This window comes from Globicephala melas, chromosome 16, assembly GCF_963455315.2.
Source record: "Globicephala melas chromosome 16, mGloMel1.2, whole genome shotgun sequence".
Classification (NCBI taxonomy): Eukaryota; Metazoa; Chordata; class Mammalia; order Artiodactyla; family Delphinidae; genus Globicephala; species Globicephala melas.
The window spans coordinates 76,069,347-76,092,917 of NC_083329.1; the positions used below are offsets into that span (position 1 = coordinate 76,069,347).

General features: G+C 35.9%; 1 protein-coding gene across 1 annotated transcript in view; it reads right to left on the reverse strand.

The window, feature by feature from the left end:
• RYR2 (ryanodine receptor 2) overlaps positions 1 to 23,571 on the reverse strand; it is a 721,218-nt gene that overhangs the window by 198,663 nt on the left and 498,984 nt on the right. The window contains exons 39-48 of the mRNA XM_060286446.1: positions 20,570 to 20,675; positions 19,497 to 19,640; positions 17,490 to 17,763; positions 13,163 to 13,277; positions 11,364 to 11,496; positions 11,051 to 11,154; positions 7,938 to 8,073; positions 7,205 to 7,391; positions 5,351 to 5,456; positions 2,544 to 2,664 (exon numbers count right to left, since the gene is read on the reverse strand). Coding sequence (XP_060142429.1) covers positions 2,544 to 2,664; positions 5,351 to 5,456; positions 7,205 to 7,391; positions 7,938 to 8,073; positions 11,051 to 11,154; positions 11,364 to 11,496; positions 13,163 to 13,277; positions 17,490 to 17,763; positions 19,497 to 19,640; positions 20,570 to 20,675 — 1,426 coding nt within the window. The remainder of the gene's footprint in view (positions 1 to 2,543; positions 2,665 to 5,350; positions 5,457 to 7,204; positions 7,392 to 7,937; positions 8,074 to 11,050; positions 11,155 to 11,363; positions 11,497 to 13,162; positions 13,278 to 17,489; positions 17,764 to 19,496; positions 19,641 to 20,569; positions 20,676 to 23,571) is intronic.

The window sequence follows — 23,571 nt, forward strand, 5'->3', positions numbered from 1 at the left end:
CACATACTAAATACAGAAGATATAATAGGAATTATCAGCAATAGCTGGTGATGCTTAAAGAAACAACTGACTTGTCATTGAAACCTAAGAAGAAATATTGACGGTTTAAGTTTTAAAAGTTGACTTAATGCATACCACAGCAAAATAAAAACATACCAGTTTCTGTCTACATTCTCCATAAAAAGAAAGAAGATTTAAAAAAAAAAAGCATCAATTTAACAATGACCAGTAGATGGTGTTTTAAAAATTAGCTTTCAGTGTGACTGTGATAGTTCACAAAAAATCCTTTAAATCCTCAGGTAGACAATATGCTGCATATTTATGACAAAAAAGTCATAACGTTACTATAACTCAACTAAATAGGACAGGAAAGAAACTAACTTGGAAAATCTTAAAGGCTAGTAAAGACAGATAACTGGAGGAAAAGGAGGTATATTGAGACTTTTGGGGCAATTCTGAAAGGGACATCTGGACACTCTTACAGTCCTTGTTTTTGGTTCTTTGTTATTACTGATTTTAACCATAAAGGCTAGCATTTTTTTATTCCCTAATCCATGTGTCACTGGTATTATTCTTATCTTTTTTCCTGAGAGTGTCAACTTTGTGGCTCAGAATGTAGGGGAAAGACAAGATATTTTAGTTAAGCAAATGAATGCGAGTTAGAAGTAAGGTGAAAGAAGGTAAATGAGGAGAGTCTGTTTATACACAAGAAAAAGAAACTGCCTAAAATGAGCAAGACAAAAAGCTAGGGGACAATTTTTAAGGTCCAGCTTTCCCTAAATTTAGAATGGGTATTCAGTTATCATGGCTGTTTGTGTCACCTGAAGATGTGGGTGTGTAAGGTTAGCCAACACGAAACTTTACTTCCTAACAATACGGCCGGCAAGTAGGGTAGACTGCTTGCCATTACACAGTGGTCCCCTCATTCTTGACTTGAGGTACTGACAGCTAATCTTCTCTGGGCATAATTCATGAAAGAAAAGGGTCATCACGTGCACTTCCTATCTAAATGTGTTTTCGTTCTAAAATCAGAAGTTTGTATAAAAATGATATATGTAACAATATCCAATGAAGTCTGGAAAACAGAGCAAAACTGCCATTGGAAAAAAGGGAGAATAAAGTATAATTTGGGACCTAACATATCTTTTAGGTGCCTTCAGTAACTGCTTAAATTTTTTTATGGGAGGCAGAGAGTGAATTACCAACAGGGAATTAGGCCTTGGGCCCAGGCCATGTGCCATTTCTGTTGTAGTCTGGGCTAGTGCAGGGGCTCAGCATGGGGGAGAATCGGGGCCCTATCACCACCTCCACAGTAAAGCATCAGCTCCTCACTCCATCCTTCCTGAGCTGGGCCCTCCCATCTCCTCCCAACCTAACACAAGCAGGGCTGTAAGGAATCACAGCTTCTGGGCGTTTATATGGAGAGTCTGTTGACTTTATTTTACATGCTTTTGAGTTAACATTGGAAAATTAATCACAAGCAGTTCTAAACCAAAGATGGCACGTTGTAAAAGAACGATAAACGCTGAGTTAAAATGGGGAGAAACAAATCTTTCCAAAATGTTCTCCTCAGTCTTGAAAAGGGCACTTCTTTCAACACACTGGCAATTTTTAAGTCACTAAGTCAAAACCTATGACCATTGTTTTAGAAAAAAAGCATTATAAGAAAGTGACCAAGAAAACTATCAAAAAGAGTGAATTAAGGTGTTGCTGTCAAGAAAGAGAAGAACAGGGGACCAAAGAACTCTAGGAGAGACATTAGATAAAACAGCTGAGATGCTTATTTCCCTTTTCTGGAAACTGAAATGTCACCTGAAGAAGACTTACAATCTCTTTGGAAACAGAGCTTGGTTAAAAACAATGCATGTAGAAAATATTTTATAAAAAATATATTTTTTAAATTGGGGTATAGTTGCTTTACAATGTTGTGTTAGTTTCTGCTGTATGATGAAGTGAATCACCTATATGTATACATATATTCCCTCCCTCTTGGACCTCCCTCACACCACCCTCCACCCCACCGCTCTAGGTCACCACAGAGCACCAAGCTGAGCTCCCGGTGCTATACAGCAGGTTGCCACTAGCTATCTTTTTTACACATGGTAGGGCATATATGTCAATCCTAATCTCCCAATTCATCCCTCTATGTTCACACATCCGTTTTCTACATCTGCCTCTCTATTCCTGCCCTGCCAATTGGTTCATCTGTATCATTTTTCTAGATTTCACATATATGTGTTAACATACATACAGTGGAATATTACTCAGCCATAAAAAGGAATGAAATTGGGTCATTTGTAGAGATGTGGATGGATCTAGAGTCTGTCGTACAGAGTGAGGTCGGAAAGAGAAAAACAAATATTGTATATTAACACATATGTGTGGAATCTAGAAGAATGATACAGATGTAGTTCATTTTTTAAAAGAAACTTATGTAGTGTAACTATGCTGCAGGGAAAGAAACCGTGGGTACTGATGATCTTATTGAAAACATCACACCATCCACGACCTACTGAATTACAAAGAATGGAAATTCACCTTACCTTTGGCTATCGTTGGCATCTGAAAAGCAATGCTGATTACTCCCACCAAATCTCCCAGTGGAATCAGGGATCTCAAAATAGACCTGATTCTGATGGCTTCTCCCTTAGCAGCATGAATCAACTACAGGCAGAAAAATAAAGGAACAAAGAATAACTGTGTGAAATCAATGTTCTAATTCTATCTAGAAAATTGGAAGAATGGGAATCCAAGTCTAAAATAATTTTCTGTTCATTATATAAAGTTAGACCTCTTTAATAATAGAACCACTCTATGATGCAGCAATTCCAATCCTGGGTATATATCCAAAGAAAACAGAAACACAAATTCAAAAACATATAGGTACCCAAATGTTCATAGCAGAATTGCCTAGATATAGCACCCTAAGTGTCCATCAACAGAAGAATGGATAAAGATGTGGTGTATGCGTCTATCTTTCTATATCTATCTATATCTATATAGATATATAGATAGACAGACACACACACAACAGAATACTACTCAGCCATAAAAAAGAATGAAATGTTGCCATTTGCAACAGAATGGGTAGAACTGGAGGGCATTATCCTTAGTGAAATAAGTCCGACAGAGAAATACAAATACTGTACATGATCACTGTATGTGGAATCTAAAAGATAAAACAAATGAACAAATATAACAAAACAGAAACAGACCCACAGTTACAGAAAACAAACTAGTGGATGCCAGTGGGGAGAGGGAAGGGGGGAGGGGCAAGACAGGGGTAGGGAATGAAGAGATATAAGCTATTATGTATAAATAAATAAGATACAAGGTTATATTGTACAGCACAGGGAACACAGCCAATATTTTATAATAACTTTAAATAGAGTATAACCTATGACAATACTGAATTACTATGTTGTACACCTGAAACTAATATAATATTGTAAATCAATTATACTTTAATTAAAAATTTTTTTAATTAAAAATAAATAATAAAGTTGAAACTCTCTCAGAAAGTGCTGTTTCAGGCTTACAGACATTTACTTGCCACACAATTTTCATTGACTTCAGCACACACTGAGTCACATGCTGCAGTCTAGGCCAACAGGTATATTCATCAGAATAATAGTTTTTATCCTCTCTGGGGTATTAAAGTATTTTAAGACTGATAAGTCTGTGAATGCTTAACCCCCCAAATTACATATAAATATCTATCCATAACATGAGCAATAATACTAATGGAAAAATTATTATCTTTAGGTTCTGAACATACACTAATATTTAGGCTGGTTTAGCCTTTTTTGTTTTGTGATAAAAATGTCATTGTATATCCACCTATATTCTACCCTGATTTCTCCCAGGGATGGGTTTATAATGTTGGGGAAAATGGTGAACATGGATCCTAACAGGTGTTTTAGACCTTCACTGGCTAATGAAGTATCTATGAAGATCGTGGACCTGACATAGTCAAGGATCTCAGCCCATCTCTGCAACAGACTGGAAGCTTCCAATGCCAGGGAACGCATCTGTTCCTTCACCACAGAGTGTGAAACAGAAGCACAATTTCTGACACCTAGGAAGTCCTCAATTAATAGTTGTTGAAGGTGAATACATTTCTGAAGTGCCAAGGTTAGTCCCTTATTAAGTCACTTGGTTGTTTTTCCCTTTAATATAATAGAACAGAAATCTTCTATTTATTAGCATAATTTCTCTCACGGTTCCTTTGATTTTCCACTTTAACAGGAAAAGAATGAATATTGTGGGCATAAAGTTTTTTCTCTGCAATGACCTTCCAGCACACAAATTTTTGATAGTCTATTCCCATTTACTATAATGAAAATCTCACTGATAGCAAGTTAAGTCGTTAACAAAACTCAAACTCCAGGTTTTCTAACATTCTAATATTTCTCCATCCTGCGATTCCTCTCTGTTCACAACAAAAGATTACATCCAGAAAGCAAGGAAGTTTTAACCTATGGGTGTGAGAGAAAGAGACAAAAACAAACAAGCAAACCCCGCTCCTCCTACCCCCCCCCCACAAAAAAAGACATAGATTCGAAGGGTAGGGAGAAAGGTGATGTGTTGTAACTAACAGTCACTTTGGCTTCATGCTCAGAGCAGTTAGAAGTGTATTTGCTTTCTTCCCCAGGACTGGTCAATGTGCTTCAGACTCTGGCTGTTTCCCATCAACAGATCATGAAGCTAATTTTATGGACCCTGGCTAGCATTTTTTAAATTAATATAATGGAAGAAAGCAGAATAGATTAGAATAAAGTAGAAAACAGCAGAATGTATTACAGAGTAAAAGTAAATATCGTTCCATGAACTTCAATTACCTTTTGGTCAAAAAGTTTATGAAAACTCTAATCAATAGGGTCTACATAGCTCTTTCCTTTCCCATGACCTGCTCCCAGCCCCACTTTCCCTTAAACCAGTGGCCAGCATGTAGCAGCTCCTTCAAAAGGACTAAATATTATATAGCAAGGAAACAACCCTTGGTAGGAGTGGTGCTTTCTGCATGCACTAAAACAGGAAAGGACACTGTATAGGAAAAATAAGTTCTTTCCTTCTTAAAGTGTGGGGAGGCTTATATGAGTTTTAGAGATATATTAGTAACTGACTAGTCTATTAATGACTCATAACGAAATCTCATCACTAATTTTTGTAACCAAGAAGATATTTCCAACTAAACAGACACTTGTTCAGCAATGAGGCTGCAGCAATTATTTTTAATGGAGCATGAAGATTGATGGTTTTGGATACTTTTGTGGTTTTTGCAAGTGACGGATGTCTTAACAAAGAGGAATAAGCCAGGATTTTTGTTCTTGGACCCCACGGCACTTACATGCATTTCGGGAGCACAGCGTCCTAACAGGTCAATCAAAGCTGCATAAAAAGTCATGATGGCATTCCCCATGTGGATGGTATCATCTTCCTCCTCTTCTGTATCACTTTCGTGGATTTTTCAAAAGAAACAGAAAGAAAAGCAAACGAGATAATAAAATGACGTTTCAGATTTATTAAATACTTCTCAGAGGAAAGGGACCAGTACGGTAATTAATTCTGCTTCTTCTGACACTTTTCACATATGTGTTTAATATACAGCTTGACATTTCAAAAAGGAAAATAAAAATGGGTTAAAGACAAGATTTGAGATTCTATCACCAAGAAGGCATCTGTGGGAATATTAAGATTCCTTCAAAACGGAAAAAAAAGAGGAATTATGAATTTGATGGGTTCTGCTTATTTCTACTGGCAGACAAGATATTAACAGAAAATAACTGACTGAAGAACTTGGTAAGTTTACTTTTGTCAACAGCATACATTTAGAGAAAGGGTGACAAAGATCTGTCCTATAAGATGACATATACAAGGCACCCAGTAAGGTGATTTGCCCAGAGTACTTCATAAACGTGATTTCATTTACTCACCTCTCTTTACTCTGCCCCACCCACTCACTCCCAAGTAATACAACATGAAAAATATAAATATTTCATTATCTCGTTGATGAGAGACAAGTGTGGATGGCCCTGGAAGATCGTGTCATTCCTTGTTTAGTGGCCTGGCCGACAGCTGCCTCAGCTGGACTCAGCAGTCTGCAGAGTAACAGCAAGGCCTGTTGACAATATCGTTCCTTGCAAGCAATGCTGTTCCCAAGGTCCTCAGCTGCACACCCACTCAGGTGGTACTCGACCAGCAATCTCTTGGTATATTTTCTATTTGTTAGAAAAACTAAGGGATTCCTAGTTCCTCAACAGCTAACTGATAAATATGTAACTTGCTCTTGGAGCGCTCCCAGCCTGGAACCCTGGCCTTGCTGTCGATGGAACATTTACGCCAGGTCTCTAAGTGGGAGAACCAGGGTTTGCAGGACTACCTCTTTGCTTGGAAAATTGCCTCCAATAAGCCCTATGTTATATCTCCAGTGGTGCTAGCAGTGTGGTTGCATGGGCCCCTAGCAGGACACTCAGCTCCATAGATTAAAAAAATAGGAAGCTGGGACTTCCCTGGAGGTCCAGTGGTTAAGACTCCATGCTTCCACTGCAGAGAACATGGGTTCGATCCCTGGTCATGGAACTAGATCCTGCATGCCACGTGATGTGGCCAAAAAAGAAAAAAAAGGAAGCAACGCGCCTGGATGAATTTATTGCTGGAATCAAGTATTCACAACAAAGACTATGGAGAAATGTAAGGTAGTCGCTGCCTCCCTGGTCACCAAGACCTTAATAAAGCATTTTACTCCCCAAGGTGACAACATCCCCTTTTCTCTGCCAACACACCAGTTTAGTTAAGTCCCCATCCTCTTGCTAAAGGTCTCTTTCTCTTACTATTATCGTGAAAACTCGTTCCAGCTAGCCTCCCAGTAAACTCTATTCTAATTTCAAAGGCTCACCTCCCATCATTTGTAAGAACTCACTGCTCCCTAGAGCCCTGAGAAAATTCACAAAATACATCTCCTCCTACAACCTAAGTTTTTTTCGACTAAATCCATACCATCTTCCTGAGGTCCCTCTTTGCTCATTCACCCTACTCCAGCAGCAAATTCCATCCCTTCTCTCAAAACACATTTCATTTTCAAGGGAAGAAATCCGGAGTACCAGAGAATTATACTGCAATTAAGAGAACGCAAATTATATTTTGTAAAATTAAAAGTCAAGTGGTTATCATTTAATCTTAAGAGTGTGTATATTCGACCTACGGGGTTTTGCTGGATCCACTAGTTGGTGAGGGACCATCTCGAGAAGGATCCTCAGCTATTTTTATGGCTTCTTCCATGGCTGCGAGCAGACCATTCCCACCTTCCCCCCTCAAGGCAGGACCGAAACACTCAGGCCTCCGGATGAGCAATCTCACCACGACATTTGCATTCTCCTCCACGCTTTCCCCTAAGATCAAACAGGGAACAGGAGTAAGCAAACGTTGACTACATGGAAGTTCTGAGCAAACAATGTTATACTAATCTGCTTATATTTAAAGAAAAATAACTAAAACCTAATAAGGTAGTAGTAAAGCCAAAGTTGAATCCAAATTACTAGTGTTCTGTCCAGAAGACTCAGTAAACATCTTTTCTTGCCCTTAAAATTTTCCAAGTAAAGAAAAGCATGATGGAGGTATAAACTATTCATTTTTGTTAATTTGTTATAGGAAGTGAAGTCTTGATCCTAGCTATTATTAGAGTCTAATTATTAAAACAGCAAGAATGTAAGTGCCTACAAATTTTTATTTAATAATGAAAGCCCAGCATCACGATCAAAATAAATATTACAAAATAAATTATTACTGTGAAAAAGCCTACTGATTATAAAATATTCAATTTCTTTACTACTATCTACTTCCTTCATGAAAATGCTGCGATGCCTCATTATTTTATACATCTATTTTTTTGGCAGTTTTAATAATGACCATAAAAGACCCTAAGCGATTCATCCTACCATTACAGAAGACAGCGAATCTGAGAAAGTCAAGATATCTCTCTCCTTCAACTGGATTCCACCCAATGTCTGGATAACCCTTCGACACCAGCATCTGACAACTTTGCAGTCCACAACCAGCCAAATATCGCACTACCTGCAAAAACAAGGTGATAAACAAAAACGTTATCCCTTGGGTGAGATACTCATTAGAAACTTGCACTAGACATGGTAAATGTTATTATCAAGGGATTGTTTAAAATGAATGCATTTTTGCAAGTTCTTTTTAATCTCATGACCGTCTATATGAACCCCCTTTAGTAAAACCTTAGAATTAAGAAATACTGACAAACTGTAACAAAGTGCTATCATAGTAAAAATGTTTATGAATGAACTCTATGAAAGAAAAATATTGCTAAATTTCGTATCATTTGAGACTTTTACCTACAAGAGTCATAATATTTGATAAACTTCAAAAATGCCTAATGGCCTCTGGCCCAGGGTAAAACCTGAATCCATCTGAGATAGTGAAAGATCCATCTGAGATACGATGATATTTTAAAGAAGTGAATTTATTTCCAAAATAAAATATCAGTGTAATGGGGCAAGGGGTGTGTGTGAGAGGACACCTAGAGAAGTGGAGAAAACTAAGCTCAGAGTCAAATATCGTTGGGTTCAAATCTGACCTGCATTAGAACTTAGTGTATCATCTTGAACCACGGTTTCACTGTCTATTAAGTTTGGGAGAATACTACCAACCTTTCTGCTTTGTTAAACTTAACACATTAAAATTTCTGCTTAGCTTGGCCTTTTAAAATATTCTGTCTTATTGTGAATGTTGGTTCTCTATATAAGATTTCATAACAGAACCAGTTTTAAAAGAAATCCCTAAAAAAAAAAAAAAAAAAAAAAAAGGAATCCCAAAAGAAGTCACTATCAATGGTAGCAGATGGTTGGAGGAGCAACTTATCAAACAAAATAAGCTACACTTGTGACAGCCTGGAGGGGTGGGATAGGGAGGGTGGGAGGGAGGGAGACGCAAGAGGGAAGAGATATGGGAACATATGTATATGTATAACTGACTCACTTTTTTATAAAGCAGAAACTAACACACCATTGTAAAGTAATTATACCCCAATAAAGATGTTAAAAAAAAAAAAAAAATAAGCTACACCCAGCTCAGTCACAAGCTAAGCCAGGTTTAAAAATAAATAAATAATAAAGCTAAAAATATTTTACATCATCCTTATTGAGGTATAATTTATGTATAATAAATTCATCTATTTAAAGTATAAATTCAATGATCTTTGAGAGATTTATCCATCTATAAGAACCCACAACCAAGATGTAGAGCATTTTCCATTGCTCCTCAGGTCCCCGTGTCTTTTGCAGACCATCCGTCCCTACAAACCTTGGTCCTGACAACCTGCTTTCTGCCACTACAAACTAGCTTACATGTTCTAGGACACTGATACATGCAGTCATCCACTATGGCTTTTCTGAACCTGGCTTATTTCACTCAGAATAACGATTTTGAGATTCATTCGTGCTGGAGTACATGTCAGTCCCTCATTCCTTTTTATAGCTTAATCATGGCATCTCACTACTTATGGAAATATCCCAGTGTTGTTTATCCATTCACCAGTTGTCTGGTGAGCTGTCTCCAATTTGGGCTCAGATGAATAAAGCCATTATCAACATCCATGTACACATCTCTATGTGGACATATATTTGTATTACTATTGAGTAACTACCTAGGAGTGGAAAGGCTAGGGGCATATTTATGTTAGGTATATTTAACTTATTAAAAATAATGCCAAACTGCTTTCCAACTGACTTAACCATTTTTCATCCCAACAGCAGTAGATGAGCGTTCCAGTTGCTCCAAAGCCTACTCAGTGTTCAGCATTGTCTACTTTTTAAAAATACTAGCTATTTTATCAGTGTGTAGATAAAAACATTTCAAATTATATATGGAAGAAAATTCTTCAGAGGTTATTTAGAGATGCAAAGCTTCATGACAGTTGACTGTCATGTCAGAGGGTTTGGGGAAGAGTTCACTTTTTCACGCTTTCAACAACTATGCGTTGAGCATCTACCCAGTGCCAATGCTAAGACTGGGAAAAAGCAATGAGCAGCGAGAAATAAATGCCCTGTACTCACTGGCCTTACATGATGGTAAGGAGTAGATTTTGATAAATACATAAATATACAGATTTTAGTAAAATATATTTATATTAAAATGTAATTTTAAACCATAAATATTTAAACTATAGCACGGACATGGAAGAACTGAAAAGAAGGTGACTTTGGAGCAATGACTGAAAGGATGTCTGGAAAAGAGCCATGAGGACGGCTGGCAGAAGAATATTGCAGACGGAGGGAACAGCAAGGGCAAAGGCCCTAGGGCAGGAGCACACCTAGCAAGTTCCAGTGACAGCAAGGGGTCCAGCGTGGCTGGAGCAAAAAGAGAGACCCGGAGAATTGCAGGAAATGAACTAAGACTGATTGGATGGAGCTATTGCAATGCCTCTAAGTGTATGCTCAAAGTGAGATAGGAGGTCTTTCGAGAGTTCTGGGCAGAGGATTAATATGATCCTTTCAAGAGACTCACTCTGGCTGCAAGGGAGGGATCAGGAAGACCACTTAGAATGCAACTGCAATTAAAACATGTGGGAAATTTATCCATATTTTGGTAAACATATATGTGGCCTAATATGCTTAGAGTGCATGGCCTTCAGTATATCAATGATACCTTGCACTGTAATATGCAAACTTCTGTGATATAAATTGTATATATAAGATGTTAAAGCAATTTCTTTTAAGAAATCTAAACTGTATGATTCAAGCAAAAGTGACAGCAGATTACCGGGAAAGGACAAAAACACAAAAGAATATAGAGTAAGTTGATTCTCTTTCCAAAGAAAAATGCACGTGATCAGAGAAAATACCTTATCTCAAATTTCTTGTTCTTTATAATTTATAATATTACATGTAAGTGTAACATATTTATAATACATAGTATATTATAATTATAATAATTATAACTATAGTATAATTACATTTAAATATCTTGAGAAACACTATGAACAAGTGTAATTCACACAGACACACGGGGCAGGGATGCTGTTTACCTTTTCCAGATCTGGCTCCCGCAAAGCTAAGGCTAGTTCATTATTATCCATCACCGAGGCTGCTGCCACGTCCAGTGGCGTTGAACCTCTCATAGCTGGTGAGGCTGTTAATTGAAACAAAGATGAAACAAAACCTGAACTGCGCTGCAACTATGAATTCCATGTAAAAAAACAACTTTCACTTAGAATTGAATTTCTAAATGCAATACGTATCGCACTAATCCAACTTAATTTACATTAAAGCTTAATTTTAAAATCCAATATGTAAATCCCTTTCACCTTAGAGATTAAATGAAAGTCATAATTTACTTACCAAGACCAACACTGCTGTTTTCCAGTAAATAACTGAGATGATCGAACATTGCTTTCTGATTCTGCCTACTTATACGACAGAAGTAACAGAGAAAACGGCAACAGTTGGCCACCATCTTGGGAAAAGTGATTTCCTACATAGAGAGCATTTAGTTAGCTGGGAAAGCAAAGGATCTTTATAAAACTGAGTTCTGAAGCTGAGGTCTCAATCAGATTGCCCATCCGTGTGTGCCCATGTCTGCCAAGCCTCAGGTACAGAAGACCTTCTTATGTCCAGACTTGGACTCATCTAGTCCTAGAGCCACCAAAGATCAAGCCTGGCACTAATTTGAAGCCTCACTGCCATCAATGGGTTGATCTGGAATTAATCTACAGCCCTAACCCTAAAGGTGGCATGGGCCTGGTTCAGGAACCAGGCAGGCTCAGCTGTGATTCCTGATTCGCATTATTAGCTGTGCTTCCTTGGGGAATTATGCAATCTCACTGGTTCTCTTCTGTAAAATTGTAATAAGATGGGTGATAATATTTACTTGAGGCAAAGGAGGGAGAGTTCAATGAGACATATTGTGAAAAATACCCAGTTTAATATTTGGAACCACATAATAGGATGTTCTTATCATCAGTGTCGCTGTTGTATTATTATTAAAATTCCGGGAACTCACATCTTCCCTGACTGGCACATGACTCATCTCCTATGATGAACACCCTTCCTGGAAGGTCTGCCTGCTGGGCCCCAGCAAACACATCTCCCCTGAGACCTAGCTCTTATTCTAGTATGCCACAGATAATCCCTAAAGACTCCAAGTCCTTCTTAAACAGAGTATTTTATAAATATCTTTACAGGTCTGTCTAATTGGTAGTCGGAACATGAGAAATATGGACTCACGTCTATATTTTGAAAAATACATTTTAAAATTTCAAAAAAGACCTGAAACATTTTGCAAATCAGAGGTCATGAAATTGTACTGCTTTATATGGAGTTATATATTATATTATTCTATTTGTTTGGTTTTAAATTTTAATCATTTAAAAATGCACCTTAGTGTCTTACAACAAATGCTATAGAGCATCATCTTCAAATCTTGGTCTGGATCAGGAATTTAGTGGGACCAACTGTTGTCTGAATCAAGGGAACGGGTGGGTCTGAAGAGCATGCTTGTGTTATGGACTTCTAATGTGATGGGAATGGATTTATAATTCAAAATCTTACAAAATTAGCATAGTATTAACTTTTAAGGTTTCTAAATATCCCCGAAGTGAGGATAATCTAGGAGATAGCAAATTACATGGCATAAAAAAATTGTTATCAATATCAAAGAAAAAACTACAGTCAGACCTCTATATTTGTAGGTTCTACATCTGCAGATTCAACCAAAATGCAAAAAATGCCGAAAGTTCTAAAAAGCAAAACTTGGATTTGCTACATGACAGCATCTATTTTCATAGCATTTACATTGTATGAGGTATTATAAATGATCTAGACGTGAGTTAAAGTATATGAGAGGATGTGCATTCAGTTATACACGAATACTACACCATTTTACCTAAGAGACTCGAGCATCTGTGGATTTTGGTATCTGCAGGAAGGTCCTGCAACCAATCCCTTGTGGATACTGGGGGATGACTGTAGAAGCATATCCAACTCTCAGTCTGTACAGTTTTGTCCAATTTTTTTCAAAAAGTGTTCTTTAAAAAACAGTCCTAATAGAATTTATAGAAGTTCTCATTAAGAATATGCCATGTACATATTCTAGGAGGTTACAATAAATGGCATCCCAAGAATCAAAGGGTTTCCTTTACCTTGGACTCCCCACCTCCAAGGACATTCACCATGACCTCCATCACTGTCTCGTGCATCCCAAGTGCCCTCATGAGATTAGGGTGCTGGTAAAACACTTTGTTATTCATGATATCCCTAGAAAGGACAACACAGGCACAAGGGAAACACAGAAGTCAGAGCAAAATTTAAATAAAAACGTATCTGAGATCATGATAAATCTTCTGGAAATAATTACTGGCATGTATGGAAAAGTAAGAGCAATCATCAAGCCATAGAAGTTCATAAGTGCAATTGGGTCTTCCTCAAAAATACTGACAGCCTACCAAAGACAGCATGCAAGTCTTCTACTCCTCTCGATTATAAGAAATGTACTAAATAGGTAAACATTCATTTACATGAAACAGACTTTGTGACACTTATTCCTAGTTTTATGAATATCTAAATTCAATCTTATTTTGTTTAACCTTATTTTGTATAGAAATATGAAGCAGTGTTATACCATGTTCTTATGAAAATTTCTATATAAATAATTGTTGTGTAAGCATCTCTGCTTTTCATATATGCTTTTTTAGTACTATATTCATTATTTGTATGTTTAATAACAGTAGTGTTATTTCCTGCCACATTTATGTTACCATTCTGGCGAAATGCTTTTAAAGGATACATATTCTCCCAGAGACACTGAATACACATGAAGTCCAGGTACGAGTAATCCAACTCATTAAAAGGGACACTTAATTTAAAGAAACAGCAGCAGATGATACCTAGAATGTTTTGTACTATTATTATTGCATTACACATGATTACAATACTTATGCAAAGGTACTTTTAAAGATCTTAATGTTTAGCAGTCCTTGCAAATAAACAGCTCTGTTGATTTTTATTTTAACATATAGCAAATCATGCAAGAGTCTTTTCTATAAAACACTTTCTTGTCGGAGCCAGAGCAAGAAAATAATGTACAATCAACGAGAAACCTGAAACTTTCCCTTTGAATCACGTTACCTTAATTGAGTCAGTCATCTATTCATTTAGTCATATGCTAACTTTTAGTTATTCTGGCTACATCAAGAAAGTGGAATAGTGTGAGTCTTTTCTTTTCTTTATTTTTTTTTACTTTTTCACTTTTAATTTAGCTTTGTTTAGGTCTGTGCTAATGAAGACAGTTTTTAGGTAGCACAACTCAGAAAAATGACTTGGGGGTCCAGGGCTAATACAGGTCTGATCTATTTAATGCAAGGATGAATAAGGTAAACAAAGACATCCTTTCCTTCACATCAGATAGCAGCATAATTATCAAGAGAACCTTCAACTCTCAAACCACAGATGTAATCATGAGATCTGTTCTCCTGTTAATTCAAATCCTTTTGCATGACCTAACTTTGGAAGGTATCTAATTGAAAAATCTCATTTGCCTTTAGTTCTAGGTAAATTAAACGGATTTTTAATTCTACCACCAGTAGGCAGGTTGTCACTTATTAAATGTGTCATTTTAGGATCTTCCTAATACCACAAAAAAGTAACATTTTATCTTGTTTCATAATCATTTTGAGTTTTATCCCTATTGAGTGATTTATACGTTAATAGTACATCTTACTTGTTACATGGTCATTTAAGAAAGAAAGTGCTCTACATTTCCTGGAAGGCTTTCTTTCTCATTTAATTAAGATCACTTCTCAGGAGAGGCCCCCTCAGGTTAGATTTAAGTACTAATATTCCAAAAAAAAAAAAAGGCTTATGCACAGACAATTATAAATAAAGAACATTAGCTTGTGTTGTTCAGGTTTTTCTGTTTTCCCTCTTTGTCTCATTAGTATACTGACTTTTTTAGTGTGCAATCATTATGATTTTCGGAATATAATCTCCCAGTTTTATGATTTCAAATACTTAATAGTCCCACAGGAAATATATAGTATCGTGTTCTGAATTTAAAATGTACATAAATATCACATAATCTGAGTCTTTCCATACTTTCGTTTCCCCTCAGAATTATTTTTCTAGCCAAAGAAAACATCGGTTATTCTATTTCCTTAGTTGTTTTTCAAAGAACCAACGCTGAGTTTTTTTAATCCTTTTTATTATTTGTGTTTTATTTTACCTATGTCACTAGTCACCATTATCTCCTCTGTTATCTGTTATTTAGAGAACCAGATTAGCTTTTTTTGGTTGGGGGTGCTAAATATTTGTCTTTTACATCACTTTTCAACATTCTACATTCCAGATTTTTACAGCCTAACATTTAGGTATTTTCTCTTATGAATATCATACAGCTTAATTTAAGCTTTTATTTTTCTCTGGTATTTTAATTCTCTCATATTTTCTTATCCCCAAATCATGCAAGCTTGTTAATGATTGCTTAGATATATGCATATATGCACCAGTAATATACTCTCTGAAATTGATTACCTCCCATTCTTCTGAATTCCATTTTCTTTTCCAGAATACACAGCCTTCAGAAGGTCTTTCAATGAGGGACTTTAAGTAAACATTCTGAAATATCTTTGTTTTGCCCTCACTCTTAAATATGGAATATAAACTCCAGTATCCAAATCCACATGAAGCACAAACTCATGATGGTGAAATCTTAGTTGAGTAACACATTGTAAATTGATGGCTATCTTCTGTTGGAACTTTGTGATATTTCGTTGAGTTATGATCTCTAGTTTTACAACTGAGAATTCTAAATATTGTTTCTTTTCAAGTGTCCTGGCTTTTTCTATTTGCTTTCAAAATATTCTATTTATCACTGGTTTTATGCTGTTTCACTATAGTCTGTCCAGCTGTAGATGTGGAATGATTTGTACTCTAGGAATCTGTGAATTCATATTTTTCATCAAGCCAATAGCTCATCAAAGTTCCCATTCTACATATAGCTCACCTATTCTGTCTTTTCTATAATTCCTATTCAGCATACGCTGGACCTCCTTATACTATCCCCTATGTCTCTTAACTTCTCTTTCAGTGTTGCATTACTAATTTCCTCAGATCTATGATTCAATTTATTAATTCTCTTCAGCTTTATTTATCTATACTTTTATTAATCACTACTCTTAATTTCAATTATTATATTTTTCATTTCTAGAACGTCTATTTGGATATTTTTCAAATTTTCATGGACCCTTTTTTTGTGTGTGTCTTTTTTTTTGCAGTACGCGGGCCTCTCACCGTTGTGGCCTCTCCCATTGCGGAGCACAGGCTCCGGACGCGCAGGCTCAGCGGCCATGGCTCACGGGCCCAGCCGCTCCGCGGCATGTGGGATCTTCCCGGACCGGGGCACGAACCCGTGTCCCCTGCATCGGCAGGCGGACTCTCAACCACTGCGCCACCAGGGAAGCCCCTATTCTTTCTTATTTTTAAACATTTTAAATACAGTAACTTTACGTTCTCTTTCTGGCATTCTACGATCTGAAATTCTTGTGGGAGGCGTTCTAACTCCACTCTTTATTGTATCTGCAGACCCTTGCCTATGGTGGATTGTTTCCTTAGGTGTTTTGCAAGTTTTGATTGTGGGCTAATCTTTAGTAGTATGTAGGATTTTCCTGCAAGAATTCACAGTGAATTGAGTTGAGAAAGCACACCTCTGGGCCAAATTATATGTTAAGTTCTCAGCTTGGGGATCCTTAGACTACATATGAGGTATAAATGTTAACCCTATTTAAGACTAGTGTATACAAACTATTATATATAGAATGGATAAACAACAAGGTTCTATTGTATGCCACAGGGAACTATATTCAATATCCTGTAATAAACCACAATGGAAAAGAATATGAAAAAGAATGTATATATATATATATATATATATATATATATATAAAATTGAATCACTTTGCTATACACCAAAAGCTAACACAACATTGCAAATCAACTATAACTCAATAAAAAAATGTTAACCCCGAAACCCACATAAAGTACAACCTATGATGTTGGATTCTAAGAACAGTTGTTTTATCCCCCATTCTTTGCTCAAGGCCCAATAGGCATAGGCAAACTTCCTTGTTATTTCCTGCTCGTGACTGTTTGTCCCCCTGTGGATTTTACTGTGTTTTTATTAATCTGTATTTTTTATATGTGATTGTACATTACTGAGAAATAAATAAAATCTAAGATATTTGTTGTATATCATAGCCACCTTAGCATCTAGTTGTAAAATTAGTCATGTTTTGTAATTGAGCAATTTTCCTATTTAGCTTTAAAACATAATCTCTAGAAAAATGACAATCTAATTTAATGATCATAAAATCTAGACAGTGTATTTATACTAATGCACCTACTGTACTACTATTGGGATAAACAACTAGAAAGAAGACATTTATAAGACAAAGGTTGTAATAGTAAATAACCTACCCTAATCCACGAATCATAAGTTTCTCTTCTTCTTTGCCCATTCTCACACTCAGCAGAGAACGAATCTGACCAAGAGATGCCAGCAGGTTGATGGTATCCTCCACGGAAATACCATTGATAGTGTAGGTCTTTGGCAGAGCCCGGACCAGACCCCCAATGCCATCGTACTGTCGATGGAGCAACACGAACATGGCCCTCACCAACTCAGGGTCTTCAATAACAGACTCTTGGGCCCATCGGACCATGGTCTCAGAAATCAACTGCTGAAGAGTGGCTGCAAAGTAATTATGGATACTTCTTTAGAAAGGAGAATAAGAAGACACATTAGATGGGCATTTCAAATGCACATCTCAGACAAGCCAAACTGGTATCAATATTTGTGCCAGAATTTCAAAAATACCTTTTTTGAAAAAAATAAACTTCATTTAAATATTCTTCAATGTCAACATGTCAATACCGATGAGTTACAGACATGCAAGGATAAAAATACACAGTATTTTCTTTAAAAACTATTTGTAAAACTAAGGTATTTAAGCTGTTTCAAAATTGTAGCCACTTTTTCAAAACTACTATTGGCAATCCATAGGGCAATCAATGAGTGGTCCTATTACTTTTATTTTCTTTGTTCCATTATTTTCCTCCCAGAAGATCTGACATCATATATCCTTATAAAGGTCAACCATGGGCATTCAAGGAGCTTTCTTTTTATCCAACTGTCTCCTCATTTGAGTCCTTTGTAGTAGCAACCTCATGAAATTATATTTCTACTTCAACTTGTATCCCTAATTGTCACTTAAAATGTCTTCAAAAAGATTTGATTGTGAAACTGTATTAAGTTGAAAAGTTACCCCATACATAGATTACTTGCAATGTGACAAGCAATATAGCACACTTAAAAGCAACAGAACTTCCAAACCTCTTAAAACATATAGTAAAATTATCAAAGCTAAGTAGGGTTGATGTGACTAATTCATACATAGGTACTTAGTTCCTATCATCAGTACACTGTTTGATTTCCAAAAGAAGCTGTTTAACCTGTTTTAATCTATACCATACTAAAACAACAACAACAAAGAAAAAACAAACTACCAATTTTAACCAAATACAAAAGTTAGATAAAATGCCAGTACACTTCCACGTATCTCAAAACCATGTTGTCTTTTTAGGTCAAACAACCATGTTGTTTTAATAGGTCAAAATTGATAATAATAAAAAGTGATTCATAAGAAACTCTGAACTCTGATTTTGAAGAAGACCTGGCTCAAAGTTGGTTGTGATACTGAAGAATAAATTTAGAAGTAATTGTATGGATAAAAGATTTCCCTTGTAAGTTAGTGTGAAAAAAACACAAAATTTTCATGAGTTTTTTTTTTTCTTTCCATAAAAGCCATTAATAAACCAACACTGCATCTTAAATGAATGTAGTCTCAGCAGTGAGACAGGAAGTCAGAGGATCTCACAGACCTACTTCATGAAACCCTTTTGGATGAGCGTGCAGTGTCTCAAGGACCAATTGCCTCAGTGTGCTTATTTGGTTTCAGAGTATCAGTTGTGACTTTTCAGTTAAATATTATATGGATGAATCAGAAATGCATAAGACTTTAGAAAATATTTCAGAACCAAAATATAGTTACAGACAATATCTATTTAAACTTTAAGAAAAGGTTTAACTTGATGCAAGAATATTTGAAAGTCAATAGCATAATATTTAGATATGAAGGCTAAATTACATGCTTTATACCTTCTCTTGATAAGACTGATCCAATCCCTAAATGTTTAGTTCTCTAGGGAGCCCATCCACCCTTTCAAAGCTGCCATCTCTCAATCTGTTCCTACAAATATGGCCTGAGGCTGCTGTCTACTTCTGGCAGCTACAGGCATCTACTTAAGAATCTGATTCTTGGAAGCCGCAAACTCAATTTTCTCACTGGTTCATCTAGTATAATATTTAAGTGATGAGTAAATGCCGTAGTTGAGTCATTGTGGCAGTGCCCTTTCATAACTTACACGACTTCTTGGAGTCACTCTCAACGGGCTTTTCAGCTTGCTTCTTCTTTAGGTATGTCACCTTTTCTACCAAGGACAGCAGGCGTCCTCTAATTGTTAAATCACTGTTTCCATCCAGAGACCCATCTTCATCCAGCTCAATTCCTAGTAGGAAGAAAACAAAGAGAAAGAAGAAGAGAAAAAATAATATTAAAAAAAACATTTAGGATAAATAATTCTCAGGTTTTGCAGGTTTTTCCATTCATAGCTTAAAGCAATGCTGCCATGTCTGAAACAGCTGATGACACTGAGTTAAGCAATCTTGCCCACTAGCACTCATAGGTAAGAGTCACTCATTGCTCTCTCTTCCTTCTTTCTCTTTTTCCCCTGCTCTTGTGATATCAGAGCTATCGGCAGCCAGTACAAAATATAAAACCAAGCAGAGAGGGAAAAGACCCTCTTAGGAGTCAAAATCAATTGTGCTACTTGGGCTAACCCTCAGGCATCTCTTGACCTTGGGCACTGTTTAGACCTACGGTTCTGCCCTGCCTAAAAACCTCCCTAGTCTTTTATCCTCCTTACTTGCTTCCAAAAATATCAGTGATATTTTAATAAGTCGAGGGACAGAGAGAGCAGATATTAGATATCCTAAACTAAGGAATACTTTATGTCTGAAGCAATAATTCTACCATTTTAGAGCACTCCTTTATTTATAGTATATATATAAGTGTGTGTGTGTGTGTGTGTGTGTGTGTGTGTGTGTGTGTGTAGTATAACTTTCCGGCAGTCATTCAGTCGTTCTTCATTCATAAGCTGAATTAATATAATTTTACTCTCTTCATTAAAATAAGATAAAAATAATATTACTGGCGCTATATATATACCACTTAAGAAATGGCTAATTCCTTTTCTTTCACTGAGACGCAGACGCAGACTTATACACACCACCGCATAAAGGGAGAAAGAACCACACATTCAGAACATCGAATCAATTCCATTTTTAAAGTTCTTAGAATAAAAATAAGGGAGAATCCCCTTAATAGATTTGGGCTACTAACATATAATTTAATGCCTACAGGTCAAGAAGACCTTACCACAATGTGTCATCAAATCTTCATGAAAATCCAAGAGTTGGTCTTGGATTTCTTCGGGACATGGACATTCGCTTTTGTCATCCTTAAAATTGAGAAGCATATTGATCTGAAAGTTTGGAAAAACAAAAGAGGAAGAACTACAGTAAAAGAAAAGTGAATTCAGGAATGACACAGCAAAGATCATAAAAACCAAAGATGTTCAAAATCTGTTTTTCAGTATTCATAGCTGGTTGCCCAACAGATGAAAAATCATTATCTATCACTCAACCCAACAAACACCACAAATAAATCATTCATATCTTAGCATGCTGAAAAACGGTCATGTCTTTTGCTTTCTCTTTCTCAATTCCACAATATTAGACCTTTGTATACTTGACGTTCTTCAATCAATTAAGATCTAAGTGTTGGTTTTTAAATTTTTTTATTATGCTTCTCCTAAATTTTCTTTTCTTCCTAGTTAATTTCCATGCTTTATTGAATATTTTCAAGAACTATTTTTAGAAGGATACAGTAAAGAAGAAGAAAAACCAAACATAATTGAAGAGTAACATAATGGATAACGATGCTTTTTTCTAACATTAATCGTTCAATTAAACAGACTGCAAGAAACTTTCTTCCATTTGTTTTAGTTTTAGATACAATAGTATCAAATTCATAAATGAAGAATAGTATTAAATTCATAAATGAAGAAAAGTCTGTTCCATAATTTTCCTTTAGGAAACAATTGTAAGTTTTCTTTTTAGAGCTTTGTATTTGAATTTTTTGTTAAACTATTATTTTGAGAAAATTGTAGGTTCACATGCTATTGTAAGAAGTAATACAAAGAGATCCTGTGTACCCTTTACCCTGTTACCCCCTATGGTGACATCTTTCAAAACAGTAGTACAGAATCACAACCAGGATACCGACACTGATAGAGTCAAAAGAGAGAACAATTCCATCATTTCAGGATCCCTCCTGTTACCCTTTTATAACCACACCCACTTCCATCTTGCTTGCTCTTCATCCCTAATTCCTGTCAACCACTAATCTGTTCTCCATTTCTATACTATTGGCATTTTAAGAACGTTATATAAGTAGAATCATACAGTATGATATATGTATTCCCATATGATCCTTTTGACAACTGTAGGGTCTGTAGTAATATCTTGTTTCATTCCTGATTTGATAATTTGTATCTTCTCTTTCTTCCTCTGTCAGTCTCTCTAGAGTTTTCTTGACTTTACAAATATTTTTAAATAACCACCTTTTGGATTCACGGATTTTTGTAACTGTCCTGTTTTCAGTTTGCATTCATTTCTCATCTGTTCTGTATTACTTGTTTTGGGTTTATGTTGCTCTTTTTCTCAATTCTTGTGATGGCAGTTTAGATTATTGCTTTGAGTGCTTTTCTCTTTTTAAATGTTAAGTATTTAATGCAATACATTTCCCTCTCACACAGTTTTGGCTGTTTCCACAAATTTTGATATGTGATATTTTCATTTTCTTTCAGTTCAACGTAGTTTTTAACTTCTCTTGAGACTTGATTCTCAAACTATGGATTATTGAGAAGTGTGTTGTTTAGTTTCCAAGTGTTTAGAGATTTACCTGTTACCTTTCTGTTACTGATTTCTAATTTGACTCCACTGTGGTCAAAAAAACATTCTGTATAAAAAAATTCAATTCTTTTACATTTGTTGAGGTTGTTTCATGGCTCAGGATACAGTCCATCTTTGCAAATGTCTCATGGGCACTTGAAAAAAAAATGTGTGTTCTGTTATTGGGTGGAGTGCTCCACAAATCTCCAAAAATCCTGCTAGTTGATGACAGTGTTGTATTCTCCTACATTCTTGCTGATTTTCCATCGAGCTTTTCCTTCAAATATTGAGTGAGGGGTGTTGAAGTCTCCAACCACAATTGTGTATTTCTCCTTTCAGTTCTATATGTGTTCACTTCACATATTTTGCAGTTCTTTTGTTTAGTGCATACACATTTGTCTTCCTGGTGGATTGATCTTTTATCCTTTTGTAATGTTCCTGTCAGTCTACGATAATTTTCTTTGCTCTTACCTTCTTTTGATTCATTTTTTAATTTAATTTTTCATGACATACCTTTTTTATCCTTTTACCTTAAACATATCTATATTATTATATTTTAAGTGAGTTTCTTATAGACAGCATGTAGTTAGGCCAAGTTTTTCAAATTCACTTTGTCAATCTCTGTCTTTTACTTGGTGTATTTAGATTACTTATATTCATGAATTTACTGATATGTTTCTGTTTGTTCTCTCTGATTTATTTTTCCCAACATGCTTTGAGTTCCTTGAACTCTTTTTAGGATCCCATTTTGAATTATCCATGGTAGTTTTTAGTGCATCTCTTTGCACAGAATTTTTAGTGGTTGCACTGGATATTATATTAATATATACATAATTTATCTCAGTCTACTGGTATCAATATTTTACCAGTTTAATTGAAGTATAGAAACCTTATCTTCCTTTATGTCCCTTATTCTCTCCACTGAAAATAAAATTGCCTTAGATATTTCTTATGCATACATTTAGAACACATCAGACAGTTACCATTTTTGCTTTGTCCATCAAACATAATTTAGAAGACTCAGGAGGAGAAGGAAATTGTATTTACCCTTAACACCTTGTGTTGTTTTGTCTTCCTTCCTGATTTTTCACATTTTCTTCTTTCATCATTTCCCTTCTGTTTAAAGAAGGCTTTCCTTCAGAGTAATCAAATTCTGGTCGTTTTCCTTCATTTGAGAAAGTCTTGATTTCCCCTTCATTCCTGAAGGATATTTTCATTGCAGATAGAATTCTGGTTGACAGATCTTTGCTTTCAGCACTTGAAAAATGCTGTGCCACTTCCTTCTGTCCTCCATATTTTCTGATGAGAAATCCGTTGTCATTTGAATTGTCTTTCCCCTATGAGTGTCATTTGTTTCTCAGGGCTTTCAAGATTTTTCTTAGTCAAACTTCTGAAAACTAAAGACAATGATATGTCTTGGTTTAG